This window comes from Ornithorhynchus anatinus, chromosome 3 (genome assembly GCF_004115215.2).
Source record: "Ornithorhynchus anatinus isolate Pmale09 chromosome 3, mOrnAna1.pri.v4, whole genome shotgun sequence".
In the NCBI taxonomy this organism is placed as follows: Eukaryota; Metazoa; Chordata; class Mammalia; order Monotremata; family Ornithorhynchidae; genus Ornithorhynchus; species Ornithorhynchus anatinus.
This window is the reverse complement of record NC_041730.1, coordinates 50,106,815-50,122,216: the sequence shown is the minus strand read 5'-3', so window position 1 is coordinate 50,122,216 and position 15,402 is coordinate 50,106,815. Positions and strand designations below refer to the sequence as shown.

The 15,402-nt window shown below is 67.1% G+C and overlaps 1 protein-coding gene across 1 annotated transcript; it reads right to left on the bottom strand.

Annotated features, from left to right (window-relative positions):
• Nucleotides 1-7,277: 7,277 nt before the first annotated feature.
• Nucleotides 7,278-13,871, bottom strand: SIGMAR1 (sigma non-opioid intracellular receptor 1). The gene is made up of 4 exons (XM_029059235.2): nucleotides 13,680-13,871; nucleotides 10,934-11,131; nucleotides 7,644-7,739; nucleotides 7,278-7,547 (listed from the first exon to the last, which is right to left on the bottom strand). Exons 1-4 carry the CDS (start codon nucleotides 13,840-13,842, stop codon nucleotides 7,321-7,323), a joined length of 684 nt encoding a protein of 227 aa, XP_028915068.1. The 5' UTR covers nucleotides 13,843-13,871; the 3' UTR covers nucleotides 7,278-7,320.
• Between the last annotated feature and the right edge of the window lie 1,531 nt (nucleotides 13,872-15,402).

Sequence of the window (15,402 nt, the reverse complement as noted above, 5' to 3'; positions counted from 1 at the left end):
CAACCTTCGCACATACACCCGTCCACACGGGAACAGACACACGAATCCGTCCACGCTCACGGGCTACAAGACAGTTCACACCCCTCCACCCAACACCTACACATCCCCCCCCCCCACCAAACACAGACAACACTGTGCACATAGACGCCTATTACCCGTCCCCCCTCCCCGAACAGTACTTCATACACACAGACGACATCCCCCCCATAGATGATATTACAGGTAGACACTCACACCCCCCACGGACAACACTACCCACACATAGAGAAGACCACACACCCATAGACAACACAACCCCCCCCCACCACAGACCGATACACACCCACATAGGCAACACCCCCCCCCCCCATACACACTTTCCCAATCAGCTCTCCAACTTCCACACTGCGGGCCGCGGAGGTAAGAGGGCAGTGGAGGACCAGAAGAGGGAAAAAGGAGGGGGAAAAGAGGCAGAGACAGAGAGAGGCAGAGACAGTGAGAGATGCAGAGACAGAAAAGAGGGAGGGAGTTCCGCAGGACAGAGACGATCTGAGAGAGACGGAGAGAAAGAGACGGTCTGAAAGGCACGGAAGGGAAAGATGAAGAGATAGAGCAAGAGCAAAAGAAGCCCAGAAGAGGAGAGACAAAGACACGGAGGGACCGGGAGACAGAAAGCGCAAGACAGATGGAGGGAATGGAGAAAAGCGGAAACGAGGAGAGACGGTGCTGGGGGGGGGGGGATGGGGGGGGGGCTGGAGACGGGGGACCGGAGGCTGGAGGCTGGGGGTTGGAGGCTGGAGGCCGAAGCCGGGGACCGGAAGCTGGGAAGTGGAGGCCGGGGGCTGGAGGCTGGGGGTCAGGGACTGGACAGCAGGAGTTGCACAGCAGACGCGGACGGATGCAGAGTTTAGAGACAGACCCAGAGGGAGCGAGAGATGGGAAGGAGGGAGGGAGGCGGAGACGGGCAGGTTGGGGGGGGGGCAGACAGAGGTAGACAGGCTGGACACGGGGAGGGCAGGGGGAAGTGACCAGGAGGGTCAGTGGGGAAGGGGAGAGCGGAGCGGGGGAAAGGGTCCTCCCTCCCTTCGTCCTTCCCTCCCTCCCTCCCTCTCCGCCGGCCCGTCCACCCTCCGACCTCCTCCCGGGCCCGACGGACTCACCGGCTGGCTGCGGGCGGCCGCCCCCGGGCTCTCCCCCATCGTCCGGACCGGCTCCCCTCGCCGCTCCTGGTCCTGTCCCGGTCCCGGCCCTCGGAATCCCCGGGGAACCCGGGCGTCCGGGGCCCGGCGGGGAGGACGGACGGACGGGGCCGCAGGGGCGAGGGGTGACTCCGTCCCCTTCTCTCCTTCCCTTCCTCCCTCCCTCCTTCCCCGCCTCCCGCTCCCTCTTTCCCTCCTTCTGGCTTCGCAACAAGTGTCCGCAGCCCCGGCCCGGCCCCTTCGCTGTCATTCGCCGAGCGGAGCCGGGAGCGGCGGTCCGCGGGGGATGACACCGCGGGGGACACTGTGCGTGACACCGCGCCCGCCCCCGGGAGGCCGACACCCCGGGGGAGCGCGACACCCTGGGCGAGGCGCCACGCCGGGCCACCCTCCGGGCGAGAGCCGGCCACGGCGGGGGACACCGCGCGCGCGACGCCGCGTCGGTAAGCGGGACGGCGGAACGGACCCACCGGGCCCGCGGGGCCGGCCGATACGGGGGAACCACCCGAAGGCGCGCCGGACGCGCCGGGTCCGCTCGCTTGGCCTCCCCGTCCGTCTCCCCGCGTCTAGGCCGCGAGCCCGTCGTCGCGTGGGGATGGTCTCTATCCGTCGCCCGGTTGGACTCTCCCGGCGCTTAGTCCGCTGTTCCGCGCCCAGCGAGGGCTCCGTCGATACGACGGAAGGGACGATTCTATCAGCGGCGAGCACGGATCTAGAACGCCGTCGGTCGACGCCGTTGCCGTCGACGCCCGTCCGCTCGCCCGGTTCCGTCGACCGTCCCCCCCCGCCCCCGGACCGTGAGCCCGCCGTTGTCCGATGTTGCCGGATCGTGCTTTGGGAAAGCGCGCAGTGGGCGCTCGGTAAATCCGACGGAGCGGACGAAGGAGCCGGGAGGGTGCGAGATCGGGCGGGCCGGGACGATGTGAAAAATGAGATGCGAAACCCGGAGCGACCGGTGCCCGAGACTGTATGTGTGCGTGCACGCGTGTGTGACTCTCTGCGTGTTGGGGACCGCGTAAGGCTCTGCGAATGCGCGCAGCCCGATCGGTAAAGCCCTGGGCACGCAGGCGAACGGGCGTGCGTGTGTCTGACCAGAATACCTCCCGGTGGCCCCCTCCCCTGGGAGGTGGGGGCCTGTAAGACTCTGCACGCGTGTAAAATCCTACGGGTAAAGCTGTGCGCACCCATGGGAAGGAGCACGTGTGTTCGGCAAGCCTGCGGCCTCCTCCCCTGGGAGGTAGGGGCCCGCAAGACTCGGCGCACGCGCGAAGCCCTATCAGGAAAGCTGTGCACACGCGTGTGTTTGACAAGAACACCTCCTGGCGGCCCCCTCCCCTGGGAGGTCGGGGCCCGTAATCACTGCGGCTGCTGCGAGACGGAGAATCGTCCCTCCTGACGCTTCCCGGGGTGTCCGAGGCGCAGAGCCCCGGAGGACACGTAGACATGGACACGGGGACCATCTCAGGGACCGGAGAGAGGGAGAAAAAGAGAGAGAGAGAGGTCCACCGGAGAGACTGACCCGGAAAGTTATGACAGTCAGAGCTGAGGAGAGCCTTGAGGGGGAACCCATCTCCCCGCACACACACGTACGCACACCCTTCGACGTATATGCGGACGCACGAATGTGTCCATGTAAAACCACATATACCCAATACTCTCTCTCTCTCTCTCTCTCTCTCTCTCTCTCCACAGTTGACCGTTGATCTGGAGGAAACCTTGCCCAGGTTCCTCTCTTCCCGAACGCACACGACGACGACGATGATGCTAATTTTCCAATTCCATCCGTTAAGGCTTTGGGCCAAACTCTGTGCTGAGCGCTCTGAGAGAAGTGAGATGACAAGCGGGGCCCCGTCCGACCCGGGGCTCACCGTTTAAAACAAGCAGAGGGGGCTTCACGGAGGAGGCCGGCCGAGCCTCGCCTTCCTCGGCCGCCTGGGGAAACCGCACCGGGCCACGGACTCCCTGCCCATGGAATTCCTTGCCCTCGGCCGACCACCCCTTCTCTTCCTCCAACTTCTTCGCCCCACAGCGCTCGCGTATATACGGACATATCTATAATTCTCTTTATTTACATCGATGTCTGTTTACTTGTTTCAGGGTCTGTCTCCCCCCCGCCCCCCCCCCCTTCTAGACTGTAAGCCCGGTGTGGGCAGGGGTTGTCTCTTCAGCGTTGAATTCCAGGCGTCGAGTACAGTGTTCCGCACACAGTAAGGGCTCAATAAACACAATCGAATAAAACGAGTCGGCCCACCTCCCCGCTCCGAGGAGACCCCCTCGGCCCCGTCCCTCTGCCCGCCCTTCTCCCAAGGACTCTGGGTCAGCGGCTGCGGAGGAAGCCGGGCTCTGCCTCCCGCGGGGAGTGGGAGGAGGTCAGGGCAGGGCTCTAGGCGCTTAGCACGCACGGTGAACGCTCGGCAAATGCCACCGGTGGCTTCCTGAGCTGCCGGGGATCCGTCGGACCCGGGCGGTGGGCCTCTCTCCCCGGGGACCCCGGGCCTCCTTGCCCGTCGTTCCCTTTCCCCACCGGACAGGGGCCCGGTTGATGATGGCTGGACTTGCTCCCTCCCTCCTTAAGCCCTCCTCCTCCTCTTCCTCCGCCGCATCCCTCCCCCCCCCCCACGCCCATCTCTCTACCTGTCTATCAGCTATCGATCCATCGATCCCATAGCCGGCCTCAGCTCTCCCTGAGCCTCTGTGTCTCTGCCCGAGCACACCCTCTCCCCTACCTTTGCCTTCCGTACCTCCCCCCGGGCCCCAGCCCCGACATCCCTTTCCGCCTCACCCTCGTCCACCCCGAACCTCTGACGCCTCGGATGTTGACCCTTGTCCCCTCCCCCGCGTTCACTCGTTCAATCGCATCGACCGAGCGCCGCACACTGTACTGAGCGCTTCTGCGGCGGCTTCTCTCCTGCCGGCCAGCGTCCCCCTCGCCCCGGGGACCTCCACCAGCTCCCGGCTCCGGGGTGGGGGCGAGGGGGCCCGGTTAAGCCGATGGCACTTGGGCGCTTACCGCGTGCCGAACCCTGTTCTAAGCGCTGGGCGATCAGGCGGTCCCGCGTGGGGCTCCCGGTCTTCAGCCCCATTTTCCAGATGAGGGAACCGGGGCCCAGAGAGGTTAGGTAGACCGGTGGCGGGGTCGGGATTGGAACCCACGACCTCTGACTCCCCAGCCGGGGCTCTTCCCCCTAAGCCACGCCGCTTCCCAAGTCAGGTTGGAGACGGACAGGGGAGGTTTCGCTGCTTGGGCTCGAGGGCAGGGGGAGCACAGTGATAATAACGCTGATAACAGTTGGCAAGAGAAGCAGCGTGGCTCGGTGGAAAGGGCCCGGGCTTGGGAGCTTGAGGTCCTGGGTTCCAATCCCACCTCAGCCACTCGTCAGCTGTGCGACTGCGGGCAGGTCGCTTCACCGCCCCGTGCCTCAGTTACCTCATCTCGTGACGCAGCGGTAAGAGCCCGGGCTTCGGAGTCAGAGGTCAACGGGTTCGAATCCCGGCTCGGCCACTCGTCAGCCGTGTGACCGTGGGCAAGTCGCTTCGCTTCTCTGTGCCCCAGTGACCTCATCGGGAAAATGGGGATGAAGACTGGGAGCCCCACGTGGGACAACCTCATCTCCCCGGGTCTACCCCAGCGCTCTGCACCTAGGAAGCGCTCACCAAATCCCAACGTTATTACTATTATTAAAAGGGGGATGAAGCCCGGGAGCCTCACGGGGGACAACCTGATGACCCTGCGGCTCCCCCAGCGCTTAGCACAGCGCTCTGCCCACAGCGAGCGCTTAACAAATACCAACATTATTATTATTACTTGTCAAGCGCTCACTCTGGGCCAAGCGCTGTGCTAAGCGCTGGATTCCAGCAGGTGGGGTGGGGGCGCACCGCCACCTGGCGGCAGCACCTGCTTCCTGCAGCCCCAGGCCCCTAGACCGGCCCCGGGCCTCGAATCCGCGGATCAATGATTGCTCGGGGCTATTTATTGAGCGCCCCTCGCTTAGGGCGGTGTGCTAAGCCCCCGGAAGAGGACAACACAACCAGCCAAGGGAGGTGGGCCCCCCCCCCCCCCCCCCGGGCCGCACTCCCTCTCCTCGCCGCCAGCTCCCCGTAGATCGGGCGGGAAAGCCGAGGAGGAGGGAGAAATCCCGGCACCGGGAGAGACCCGGAAAAGCTGCGGGAGGCGACGGGTGGGGGGATCTGTCCCCTCCGCCCCAGGATGCTCCCCATCCCCATCCCATCCATCGTCCTGTCCTTCCCCGACCAGCCACTCACCCATCTCCGGCCTCCCCCCCCCCTCCCGACCACCAGGCCCTCCAGAGCGGGATTCCCATCTCCTCCCTCGGCGGGATTCCCATCTCCTCCCTCTCCAGCGCCCAGTCCAGCCACGGCGGTGTGAGCGGCACCCTCAGGGGCCTCGGAGGTCCCGCCGCCCCGCCGCGAAGGGGTGGCTCCTTCTGCCCGTTGGCCACAGCCGGACGGCCGCCTCGGCTGGGCCAACGCGGCCGTCGGGGACGGCGGTCCGGACCGGCTCCGGAGGGCAGGGGGCCCCGGTGACCCCCGGCAAGCGAGGCGGGCAGGGTCCGGCAACGGCACAGGAGCCGAGGTGCTTGGGGATTAGGGGGAACGGGACCGCCCGGCCCCCTCTAGGCTCGTCCCGCCCAGGGAGTCCGGGACGCCCTTCTCTTCGCCTCCTTTATTCACCCCTCCCTCGGTCCCACCGCGGCCCTGATGTACGTACCTGTCGTTTTTTAATTCATATCCGTGCGTCTCCCCCTCCAGACCGCAAGCTCCACGCGGGCGGGGGACATTCGTCTACCAACTCCCGTTCCGTTGTCCTCCCCCTGCACGCGGCGAGCGCCTGATAGATGCATCCGGTCGCTCGCCCGACCCGCCAGTGGATGAGGAAGGGGATCCCGGGCCTCTCCTTGGGCCGAGGGGTTTGTAAACCAGAGTCGTAAAGATGGGGATCCAGCGGGGGGAGACGGTGGAGGGGTCCGGATCGGCTCCGACGCGCGGCCCGCCCGCGGCTCCTCAGGCCGCCGCCGGCCCCGGAGGATGACGTTTCCCAGGTCGGCCCCTGCCAGCCAAGGGGCACCGGGGATTTTTTCCCGCCCGCGGTGCTCACGGACCGGGCCGACCCCCGGGCGGAGCAACCGGGCCGGCTCGTCCCTTCGTCCGGGCACAGACCGACGGGGAACGAGAACGCCAAGGGAGAGGGCGGCGGACCTCCGACCCCGCCTCGGGAGCCACCGCGGGCGGGCGGCTCCCCCTCTCTCTCTCCAGTCCCCCGTTGGCTAGGGAGAGGAGCGGGGGGCCAAGAAGATACCGACGAGAGGGGGTCCGGAGGGGTCCGGGGTGGCGGGGGGGAGCCCGGCCGGGCCAGGTTGGAGACGGACAGAGGGGGCTTCGTCGCTTGGGCTCGCGGGCAGGGGGGAGGACGACGATAACAACTGTGCTCTCCGTGCGCCGGGCACCGGGGTGGAGACGAGCAGATCGGACCCGGTCCCCGGTCCCACGTGGGGCTCACGGTCCCGATCCCCGTTTCACGGAGGAGGCCGCTGAGGCCCGCAGAGGTGACGCCACCCGAGTCTCCCGGCGGGCGAGCGGCGGAGCCGGGTTGAGAACCCACGACCCCCTGACTGCCAGGCCCGGGCCCTGAGCCGCCGGGCCACGCCGCTTCCCCACCCGCGCCCCCCGCGCCGCCCTCCCGCCTCGGTTTCCCCTCCCCTCCGGCCCCCGAGCCCTCCGGGGGCGGAGCCGGCGCCCGTGCCACAGAGATGCTCACACGCCCTCCGGATGCCACCTTCTTATTGATCAGCCGAGCGGGAGGGGCCCCGGCCCCCGCCGGCTCCCGGGACCAAGGGAGCGGGAGGGAGGGGAGGGGGGAGGACGGGGCCGGGAGGCCAGGTCGGGGGGAGGGGCGCGACGACCCCGAGGGGCACCGGGCCCCCTCTCGCACAGCCGGGAGTGGGGGCGACGGGGAGAAGGCTCGGGAGGGGCCGGGTCGGGGGGGGGGACGACGGTCACGGCCAGGGGGCGGGTGCCGCCTCCCCCCCCCCCGCCCCGCCCCCGGCCTCCGCCGGGAAGCCCCCGGCCGGCCGCCCCCCCCCCGCCCCCCCGGGGCCGCGACCCACCCCGGCCCCCGGGGCGCTCAGCGGCCCTGGCCGGAGAAATAGGCGACGACTTCCAGGCGCAGGGCCCGGGCGTAGGCTCGCAGCGTGTAGAAGAGCGTCAGGAAGTCCTGAGTGCTGAAGAGCGTGTCGGCCAGGGCGAAGGCCAGCGTCGAGGGGATGCAGCCTCGCCCGTATTCCACCATCCACGTGCCCGCGCTCCACTGCACCGCCGCCGCCTCCCCCGGCCGGTGCACGACGGTCTCGCCTGGGGGCAGAAGGCCCGGGCGCCGGGGCGGCGGTCAGGGCCGGGCCCGCGCCGGCCCCCGGCCTCGCCCGGCCCCGCCGGCCCCGCCCCTCTCACCGGGGTAGTAGATCTCGCTCTTGGTCATTCCCTCCTTCCACTGGCGAAAGGTCCCGGAGATGAGGGTGTCGGAGATCTCAGCCCAGTAACGGCCTGGAACAGAGCCCCGAGGGTCAAGGGGCGCCCGCCCCGGCCGGGACCGAAGTCCGGGGGCTCGGGGGGAGGACGGGGAAGGGGCGGGGGGCGGAGGGCCCGCTGGGTAAATACCGGCCCGCCCGGGGGACAAAGGGCACGGCCTCCCACCCCGGGCCCCCGCCCCGCCTGCCCGGGCCGTCTCGTCGACGACGGGTATCTGTGATCCTATCGCTCTCTTCCGCCGCTCACGACGCCCCTCTACTTGTTCGGTCCCGATGTCCGTCTCCCCGCTTCTAGGCCGTGAGCCCGGGGCGGGGCGGGGATCGTCTCTCTCTGGTGCCCCGCTGTACATTCCAAGCGCTTCGACCGGCGCTCCGCACGCGGCAAGCGCTCCACGGATACGACGGAACGGACGAGGGAATGAGAGGCGGTCCCCTCCCACCCACCCGCTGGCCGGCCCTCGCTTTCTCCTCTTGCTCACGCCCTCCCTCCTCCTTGGCGCTCCTGCCCCTTCCGCATCCCACGGACCCCGACTCTCCTCCACCCTCGAAGCCCTCCCGAAAAAAAAATAAATCCCATCTCCTCCGGGAAGCCCGCCCAGACTGACCGCTCATCTCCCCATCCTACTCTCCCTCTCTTCTCCGCCCTCGTCTCCCTCCTGCCGAAGCACTCGGGCGGTCACCCTCCACCCGCCCCCACCCCCGCCACGGCCTTCGCGTCCGTACCCCGACGCTCGGCTCCTTCCCCTGCCCGTGATTTCGTCTCAACGCCCGTATCCCCAGCTCCCGGCCGGAAGGCAGGAATCGTGCCTCCTCCCTCTCCCGCGCCGCGCTCCCCACAGCGTCCGGCGCCCCGCGGGCGTCCGTCGATGCCGCCGCCGGCCGAGTAATCGACGAGGGGCCGGGGGCCGGGGGGATGCGGGTCCCCCGGTTCGGTTCTCCCGAGGCCAGGGATCCCAAGGCGGGGCGGGGGGATTTTTGGCAGCGCGCGCGCGTGCGTCCTCGCGATCGGCTGCGGGACTCTCCGCCGGCCGACCCCCGCCTGACCTACCCGCTCTCCTCATCCCAAACCCTGGGCGCCTCGAGAAGCGGCGTGGCCCGGTGGGGAAGGGCGGGGGCCCGGGAGTCCCCGGGCCTGGATTCTGATCCTCGCTCCGCCACACGGGCCTGCCGCGCGACCTCGGGCTCCTCTGGCCTGCCTCGCCTCTACGAGGGGAATCGAGGCCCCGTTCTCCGCCCCGACCCAGACCGTGTCTCAGCCGATCGCGCCGTGTCTACCCCGGTACTTAGCAGAGCGCTTCGCCTCGCTTCCCGGGGAACACGTCTACCGAGCCCGTCGCGCCGTACTCTCCCCGTCGCTCCGCACGCCGCCCATTCTCTTCCAAACGGTCGTGCCTCGCTCGCCTCCCAGACCCCTGAGCCACGGCATCCCTTCGGCCAACGCCGGCCTTTGGGACCTAAAGAGCCCTCCGGCGCTCGCCTGCGCGTCTCCTGGGTTTATCGATTCGAACCATTCCGGGAGAGAGTCTGACGTTTCCCTCCCCGCTTCGCGCGAAAGCGCCCCGTGGGCAGGGAGTACGTCGTTCCGTCACGCTGTTGGTCCCAAGCGTCCGGTCCGGTGCCGCCGCCCCGGGTACTCGGTAAATGCCGTTACTCACGCTGCGGCCCGGGAGCTTCTCAAGGGTAAGCTCATTCGCTCGTATCTACCGAGCGCTCACTCCGCGCAAAGCCCCGTACTTGGGCGAGCGCAACACGAGAGGACGAGCCTCCCCGATCCCTAGGGCGGGAAGGCCGTGTGGGGCAGGGAGGGCGTCGGATCTGATTACGGGATACTGACCCCAGTGCTTAGGACAGAGCGGAGCACGTCCGCAGCGCTTAATACCGGTGCTTTAATCTAGGGCGCTCTGCACCCAGGAGAGGCCCGCTAAATGTGCTGGCGATACCAATAGCTTGAGTTTGCAGGACATTCTAATGACAACCGCGATGCCCGTTAATGATAATAATAAAGATGGCGGTGTCCGTTAAGCGCCTACTACGTGCCGAGCGCTGGGGGGGGGAGAGCGGGCGGTCCCACGAGGGGCTCACAGTCTTCGCCCCCATTTTCCGGATGAGGGAACCGGGGCCCAGAGAAGCGACTCGCCCAGGGTGACACGGCAGCCGCGGGGCGGCTGCGGGATTAGAACCCACGACCTCTAGAGCCGCGAGCCCGGGCTCCCTCCACTGGGCCACGCCGCTTCCGCTGCCCATCGCTTGCTCTCAGCACCGCGGTGGATGTAAAACCCACGGGTCGGGCGCGGTGCCGGTCTCACCGGAGACTCGGTCTGGAGGAAGGAGAAGGGGCATCCCCTCCCCATTTCCCAGATGAGGTATAAGAGAAGCCGCGGGGCTCGGCGGCAAGAGCCCGGGCTTGGGAGTCGGAGGTCGTGGGTTCGAATCGGCCACTTGTCAGCCGTGTGACTGTGGGCGAGTCGCTTCACTTCTCTGTGCCTCAGTCTCCCCTCATCTGGAAAACGGGGATCAACCGTGAGCCTCACGTGGGGCGACCCGCCGCCCCCGTACCCCCCCCCCCCCCCCAGCGCTCAGAACGGTGCTCCGCACAGAGTAAGCGCTTAACAAATACCGCCATCATTATTATTATTGGAAGCGGCGTGGCCCAGTGGAAAGAGCCCGGGCTTGGGAGTCAGAGGTCCTCAGGTGGGACGACCCGGTCACCCCATATCTCCCCCGGCGCTTAGAACAGTGCCCTTGCACACGGCAAGAGCTCAACGAGTACCGACACGATTGTTGTTATTATAACCGAGGCCCAGAAGAGTGAAGCGACGCGGGCCGGGTCACGCGGCAGACACCCGGCAGAGCTGAGCACCCAGGTCCCCCGACCGTCCGGCCCGGGCCGTTTCCCGCTAGGCCCCGCTGCTCCTCGAGGCCCCGCGACTCTTCCGGAGCGCCTTCCTCCCGACCCCCTCACTTATCCTCAGATCATCCCCGTGAGGAGGGACCGGTCGGGCTCCGTTCTAAGCGCCGGGGGAGCCGCGGGGTCGCGGGGCCGCCCCGCGCGGGGCTCCCGCCCTCGTCCCCGTTCGACGGGAGCGGTCGCGGGGGCCCCGGGGCGTCGGGCGACTGGCCGCGGGTCACGCGGCTGGCACGCGCCCGACGCCCGGCCGGGCGGGGGCCTCCCGGCCCAGCCGGCGTCCCGTCCCCGCCCCCGGCTCACCGGAGAGTGGCCGCTGGAGTCCACGGCGGTGCCGAAGAGCAGCACGTACTCGGAGAGGGAGGCGTGCAGCAGGCACATGGACCCCATCCAGCCGCCGGCGTTGACGAACACCCACTGCAGCTCCTCGTCCTCCAGGATGTGTCCCGGGTGCTGGCGCCGCAGCTCCACGATGATCTTGGAGAAGGCCAGCTCGTGGTCCAGCCCTGGGGGCGAGGGGACTCGGACGGCTGACCCCCGACCCCGGCCGCCCGGACCCCCCCCCCCCCCCACCGCCCCGCCCTCCCCGCGGCCCCGGGCAGGGTCCACGCTCCCTTGGGCGGCGAGGGGCGGGGCCGGGAACGACGACGATAGCGGCGGCATCCGTTGAGCGCTCGCTACGTGCCGGGCACCCTCCCGAGCGCTGGGGGAGAGACGGGGTCGTCGGGCGGTCCCACGTGGGGCTCGCCGTCGTCGCCCCCCACTTTCCGGGCACCGAGAGGCGAGGCGACTCGGCCGAGGGGCGGCGGAGCCGGGATCGGAACCCGTGGCCCCTGACTCCCCAGCCCGGGCCCTTCCCACTGGGGCTGACCCACCGGGGCGGCCTGGCCGGACTCTCCCCCCCCTCCCGGCTCCTTCGCCGCTCCTTCCCGGCCCCGACTCCCCGCCGCCCCTGGGGGAGACTGAGGCAAAGGGGCCCGGGCCAGAGCTCGGCGCGGACAAGCCCCGGGTCCGGGGAAGCCGCGCCCCCGCCCGGCGGTTCCGCCGCCGGGCACAGACCGGCCGGTAATAAGAGCGGCGTCGGTCAGCCGCTTCCTAGGCGCCAGGGCGCCGTCCTAAACGGAAGACGGGAGGCTCCGGCCCCGCTGTCTGCCGCTGGTCCGCCGTGCGACTCGGGTGAGTCATTTCACTTCTCTGGGCCTCAGTTCCCTCGACTGGAAAAATGGGGACGAAGAACGTGAGAGGCCCGGGCGGGCGGGGACCGCGTCCCCGCCGGGCACTTAGTACGGTGCCTCGCGGCTAGTAAGCGCCTAACAAATATCCCCGCCGCTATTCTTCTTCTTCTCTGGGCCTCTGCTGCCTCATCTGCAAAACGGGGGATCCCCCCCGGCGCACAGTGGAGCGCTCAACGAGTACCACGACGCTGAGGACGACGACGGCGATTACGAGCAGATGGGGGTTGGACCCGGTCCCCGTCCCCTGTGGGGCTCCACCCCCGTTTTCCAGATGAGGGAACTGAGGCCCAGGGAAGCGACGAAGCCCCACTTCTCCTCGTCCATTCGATCGTACCGGTTGAGCGCTTACTTATGCGCAGAGCGCTCTACTCCGCGCTGACCTCCCGCTCCCTTGGGCGTCGCCCCGACTCCCTCCCTTTGCTCCCCTCTCCCCCGCCCCCCCGGCACTCCTGCGCGAGCCCCTTGTCGGGCAGGGATGGTCTCTGCTGCCCAACTGCACGTTCCGGGCGCTCGGCACGGCGCTCTGCGCGCGGTAAGCGCCCAATAAATACGACGACGTGAACGTATCTGTCATCTTCCGTATTCGTACTGACGTCCGTTTACTTGTACCGACGTCTGTCTCCCCCTCCCCTAGACCGTGAGCCCGTTGCGGTCGCTGTCTGTGTCGCGTCGTACTTTCCCGAAGCGCTCAGCGCAGCGCTCTGCCCACAGTGATGGCGGCGGCGGCGGCGACGGCATCTGTTAGGCGCTCACTACGTGCCAAGCGCCGTTCTTAGCTCGGGGGGGGGGGGGAGACGCAAGGTCATCAGGTCGTCCCAGGTGGGGCTCGCAGTCGAAGCAGCGCGGCTTAGCGGCGAGAGCTCGGACCTGGGTTCTAATCCCGGCTCCGCCACTCGTCCGCCGTGCGACCCTGGGCAAGTCACTTCCCTTCCTCTGTGGCTCAGTGACCTCATCTGCAAAATGGGGTTGGAGACGGTCAACCTGCCGACTCTGGATCTCCCCCGGGGCCTGGCACCTAGTGGGCGCTTAACAACTACCATCGTTCTTATTATTTTATTATCGGAAGCAGCGTGGCTCAGTGCAAAGAGCGCGGGCTTCGGAGTCGGGGCTCACGAGTTCGACTCCCGCCTCTGCCCCTTGTCGGCTGTGTGACCGTGGGCGAGCCGCTTCACTTCTCTGCGCCTGGGTTCCCTCATCTGGAAAATGGGGACGAAGACTGGGAGCCCCACGTGGGCCAACCCGATTCCCCCGTGTCCACCCCCAGCGCTTAGCACGGTGCTCGGCACCTAGTCGGCGCTTAAGAAACACCAACATTATTATGATGACCGTTATGATGATTATGATGATTTCTCCGGGCCCGATGTCCCTCCTCTGCCACACGGGGACGGAGACCGGGGGCGCCGCGTTCCGCCCCGCCGACCTGGCGTCTCCCCCGGCGCTTGGACCGGTGCCGGGCACCCAGTCAGCGCTGCTCACTCTTTCTCCGGGCCTCGGTGACCTCATCTGTCAAATGGGGACGAAGGCCGGGAGCCCCACGAGGGACAACCCTCCGACCTTGGATCGATCTCCCCCAGCGCTCAGAACGGTGCCGGGCACCTAGTCGGCGCTTAACGAATACGCTCATTAGGATGACGACGAGGGTGGGGACGCGGACTGTCCATTCCGAGCGCTTAGTTAAGCGCCGACCGGGTGCCGGGCACCTCCGCGGAACGGGGACGGGGCCCGAGCCGCCTCCCCCGCGCCTCCCAGCCCCTGGAACCCAGGCCCCGGGGGCTCCGAGCCGGCCGGTCGGGGGGTCGGGGGGGTCGGGGGCGCCGACCTGCGTACTGGCGAGCCAGCAGGGCGACGTCCTGGCGCTGGAATCGGAAGGGCCCGGCGTGCGGGCCGCCGCCGCCGCCGCCGCAAAGGGCCCGCAGCAGCACGGCCAGGCCGCCCAGCAGCAGCGCCGCCCGCAGCGCCCGCCCGCCCCGCGCCCACCGCATGCTCCCCGACGGCGCCTCCGCCGGATCCCCTTCCCCTTCCCCCCCCCCCCGCCCACTGCCCCGCCGTGGTACGGCCCCGCCCCGGCCCCGCCCACGCCGACCGCTCCATTCGCACGGGAGGGGGGGACGGACGGAGGGACGGACGGAGGGAGGGAGGCCCGAGCGCCACGGACCTGCTCCCCGACGCACAGACCGACGCGCCGCCCGCCCGCCCGCCCGCTCATTCGTCCAGCCATCCGTCCGTCCCTTCATTCATTCATCCGTTCGTCCGTTTATTCATTCATCCATCCATCCATCCGTCCATTCGTTCATTCAGCCAACCGTTCATTCATTCGTCCAGCCAGCCAGCCAACCGTTCATTCATTCATTCGTCCATCCGTTTATTCATTCATTCATCCATCCATCCACTCATCCGTTTATTCATTCACCCACCCATCCATCCGTTCATTCATTCATTCATCCATCCGTCCGTCCGTCCATCCGTTCGTTCATTCATCAGCTCATTCATTCGTCTATCCATCCATCCGCGAATCCACCCGTCCATCTGTTCATTCATTCGTCCGCTCATTCATCCACACGTTCATCCATCCATCCATCCATCCATCCATCCATCCATCCATCCATCCATCCATCCATCCATCCATCCATCCATCCTCTCATTCATTCATCCATCCATCCGTTCATTCACCCATTCATTCATCCATCCATCCATCCATCCGTCCATTCATTCATTCATCCGCTCATTCATCCATCCGTCCGTCCGTCCATCCATCCATCCGACGACGGGCTCATTCGTTCATTCGATTGTATTTACTGAGCGCTTACTGTGTGCGGAGTGCTGGGCTGAGCGCTTGGAAAGTACAATTCGGCCACAGAGAGAGAGAGAGACGATCATTCATTCAATCCTATTTATTGAGCGCTTACTATGCGCAGATCGACATCATCATTATTAGAATTATTATTATTATTATTATTCTCTGGGCCTGTTACCTCATCTATAAAAGCGAGGATCGACCCTGTGAGCCCGACGCGGGGTTGGCTTGTTCCATCTCAACGCTTAGGCCGGTGCCTGTCCCGCAGTAAGTGCTTAACAAATTCCACGATGATTATTCTTGCCCCAGCGCTTACAACAGTGCCCGGCGCATAATAATAATTATGGTATTGAAGTGCCAGGCGTTACGGGGCGATATGGTAGGCGCTTCACACATACCAACTGATAGTTGTTATTATCAGTTGGCAGAAAGGTTCCCCGCCCAACGGAGCTTAGGGTCAAGGGGGTTGCCATGCATCTATTTCATTCAGTTTTCTCTCCTCTCGCTGCTACTGCTGGGACCTATTCCACTGCAAGTGTCCACTTGGTTAGAGATGGCAAACTTGCTGCGGGCAGGACCTTTCACCTGCACGGGACATGACTGTGCAAGGCGCTCGGCGCGGTGCCCGAGCAGGCGCCGGAACCCGCGGCTGCGCCTAAGGTCACCCGATCCCCATGGCGAGGGTCTGAGCCCTCCGAGCGCCTGGCCCCGCCCACCGGGGGGGGTCACATGAGCGCGGGGGACCAAT

Coding starts and splice junctions, on each gene's coding strand:
- SIGMAR1 (XM_029059235.2), bottom strand. CDS start 13,842: ATGCGGTGGGCGCGGGGCGGGCGGGCGCTGCGGGCGGCGCTGCTGCTG. Junction 11,132..13,679: donor GCTGGCTCGCCAGTACGCAG/GTCGGCGCCCCC, acceptor CCTCGCCCCCAG/GGCTGGACCACGAGCTGGCC. Junction 7,548..7,643: donor GAGCGAGATCTACTACCCCG/GTGAGAGGGGCG, acceptor TTCTGCCCCCAG/GCGAGACCGTCGTGCACCGG.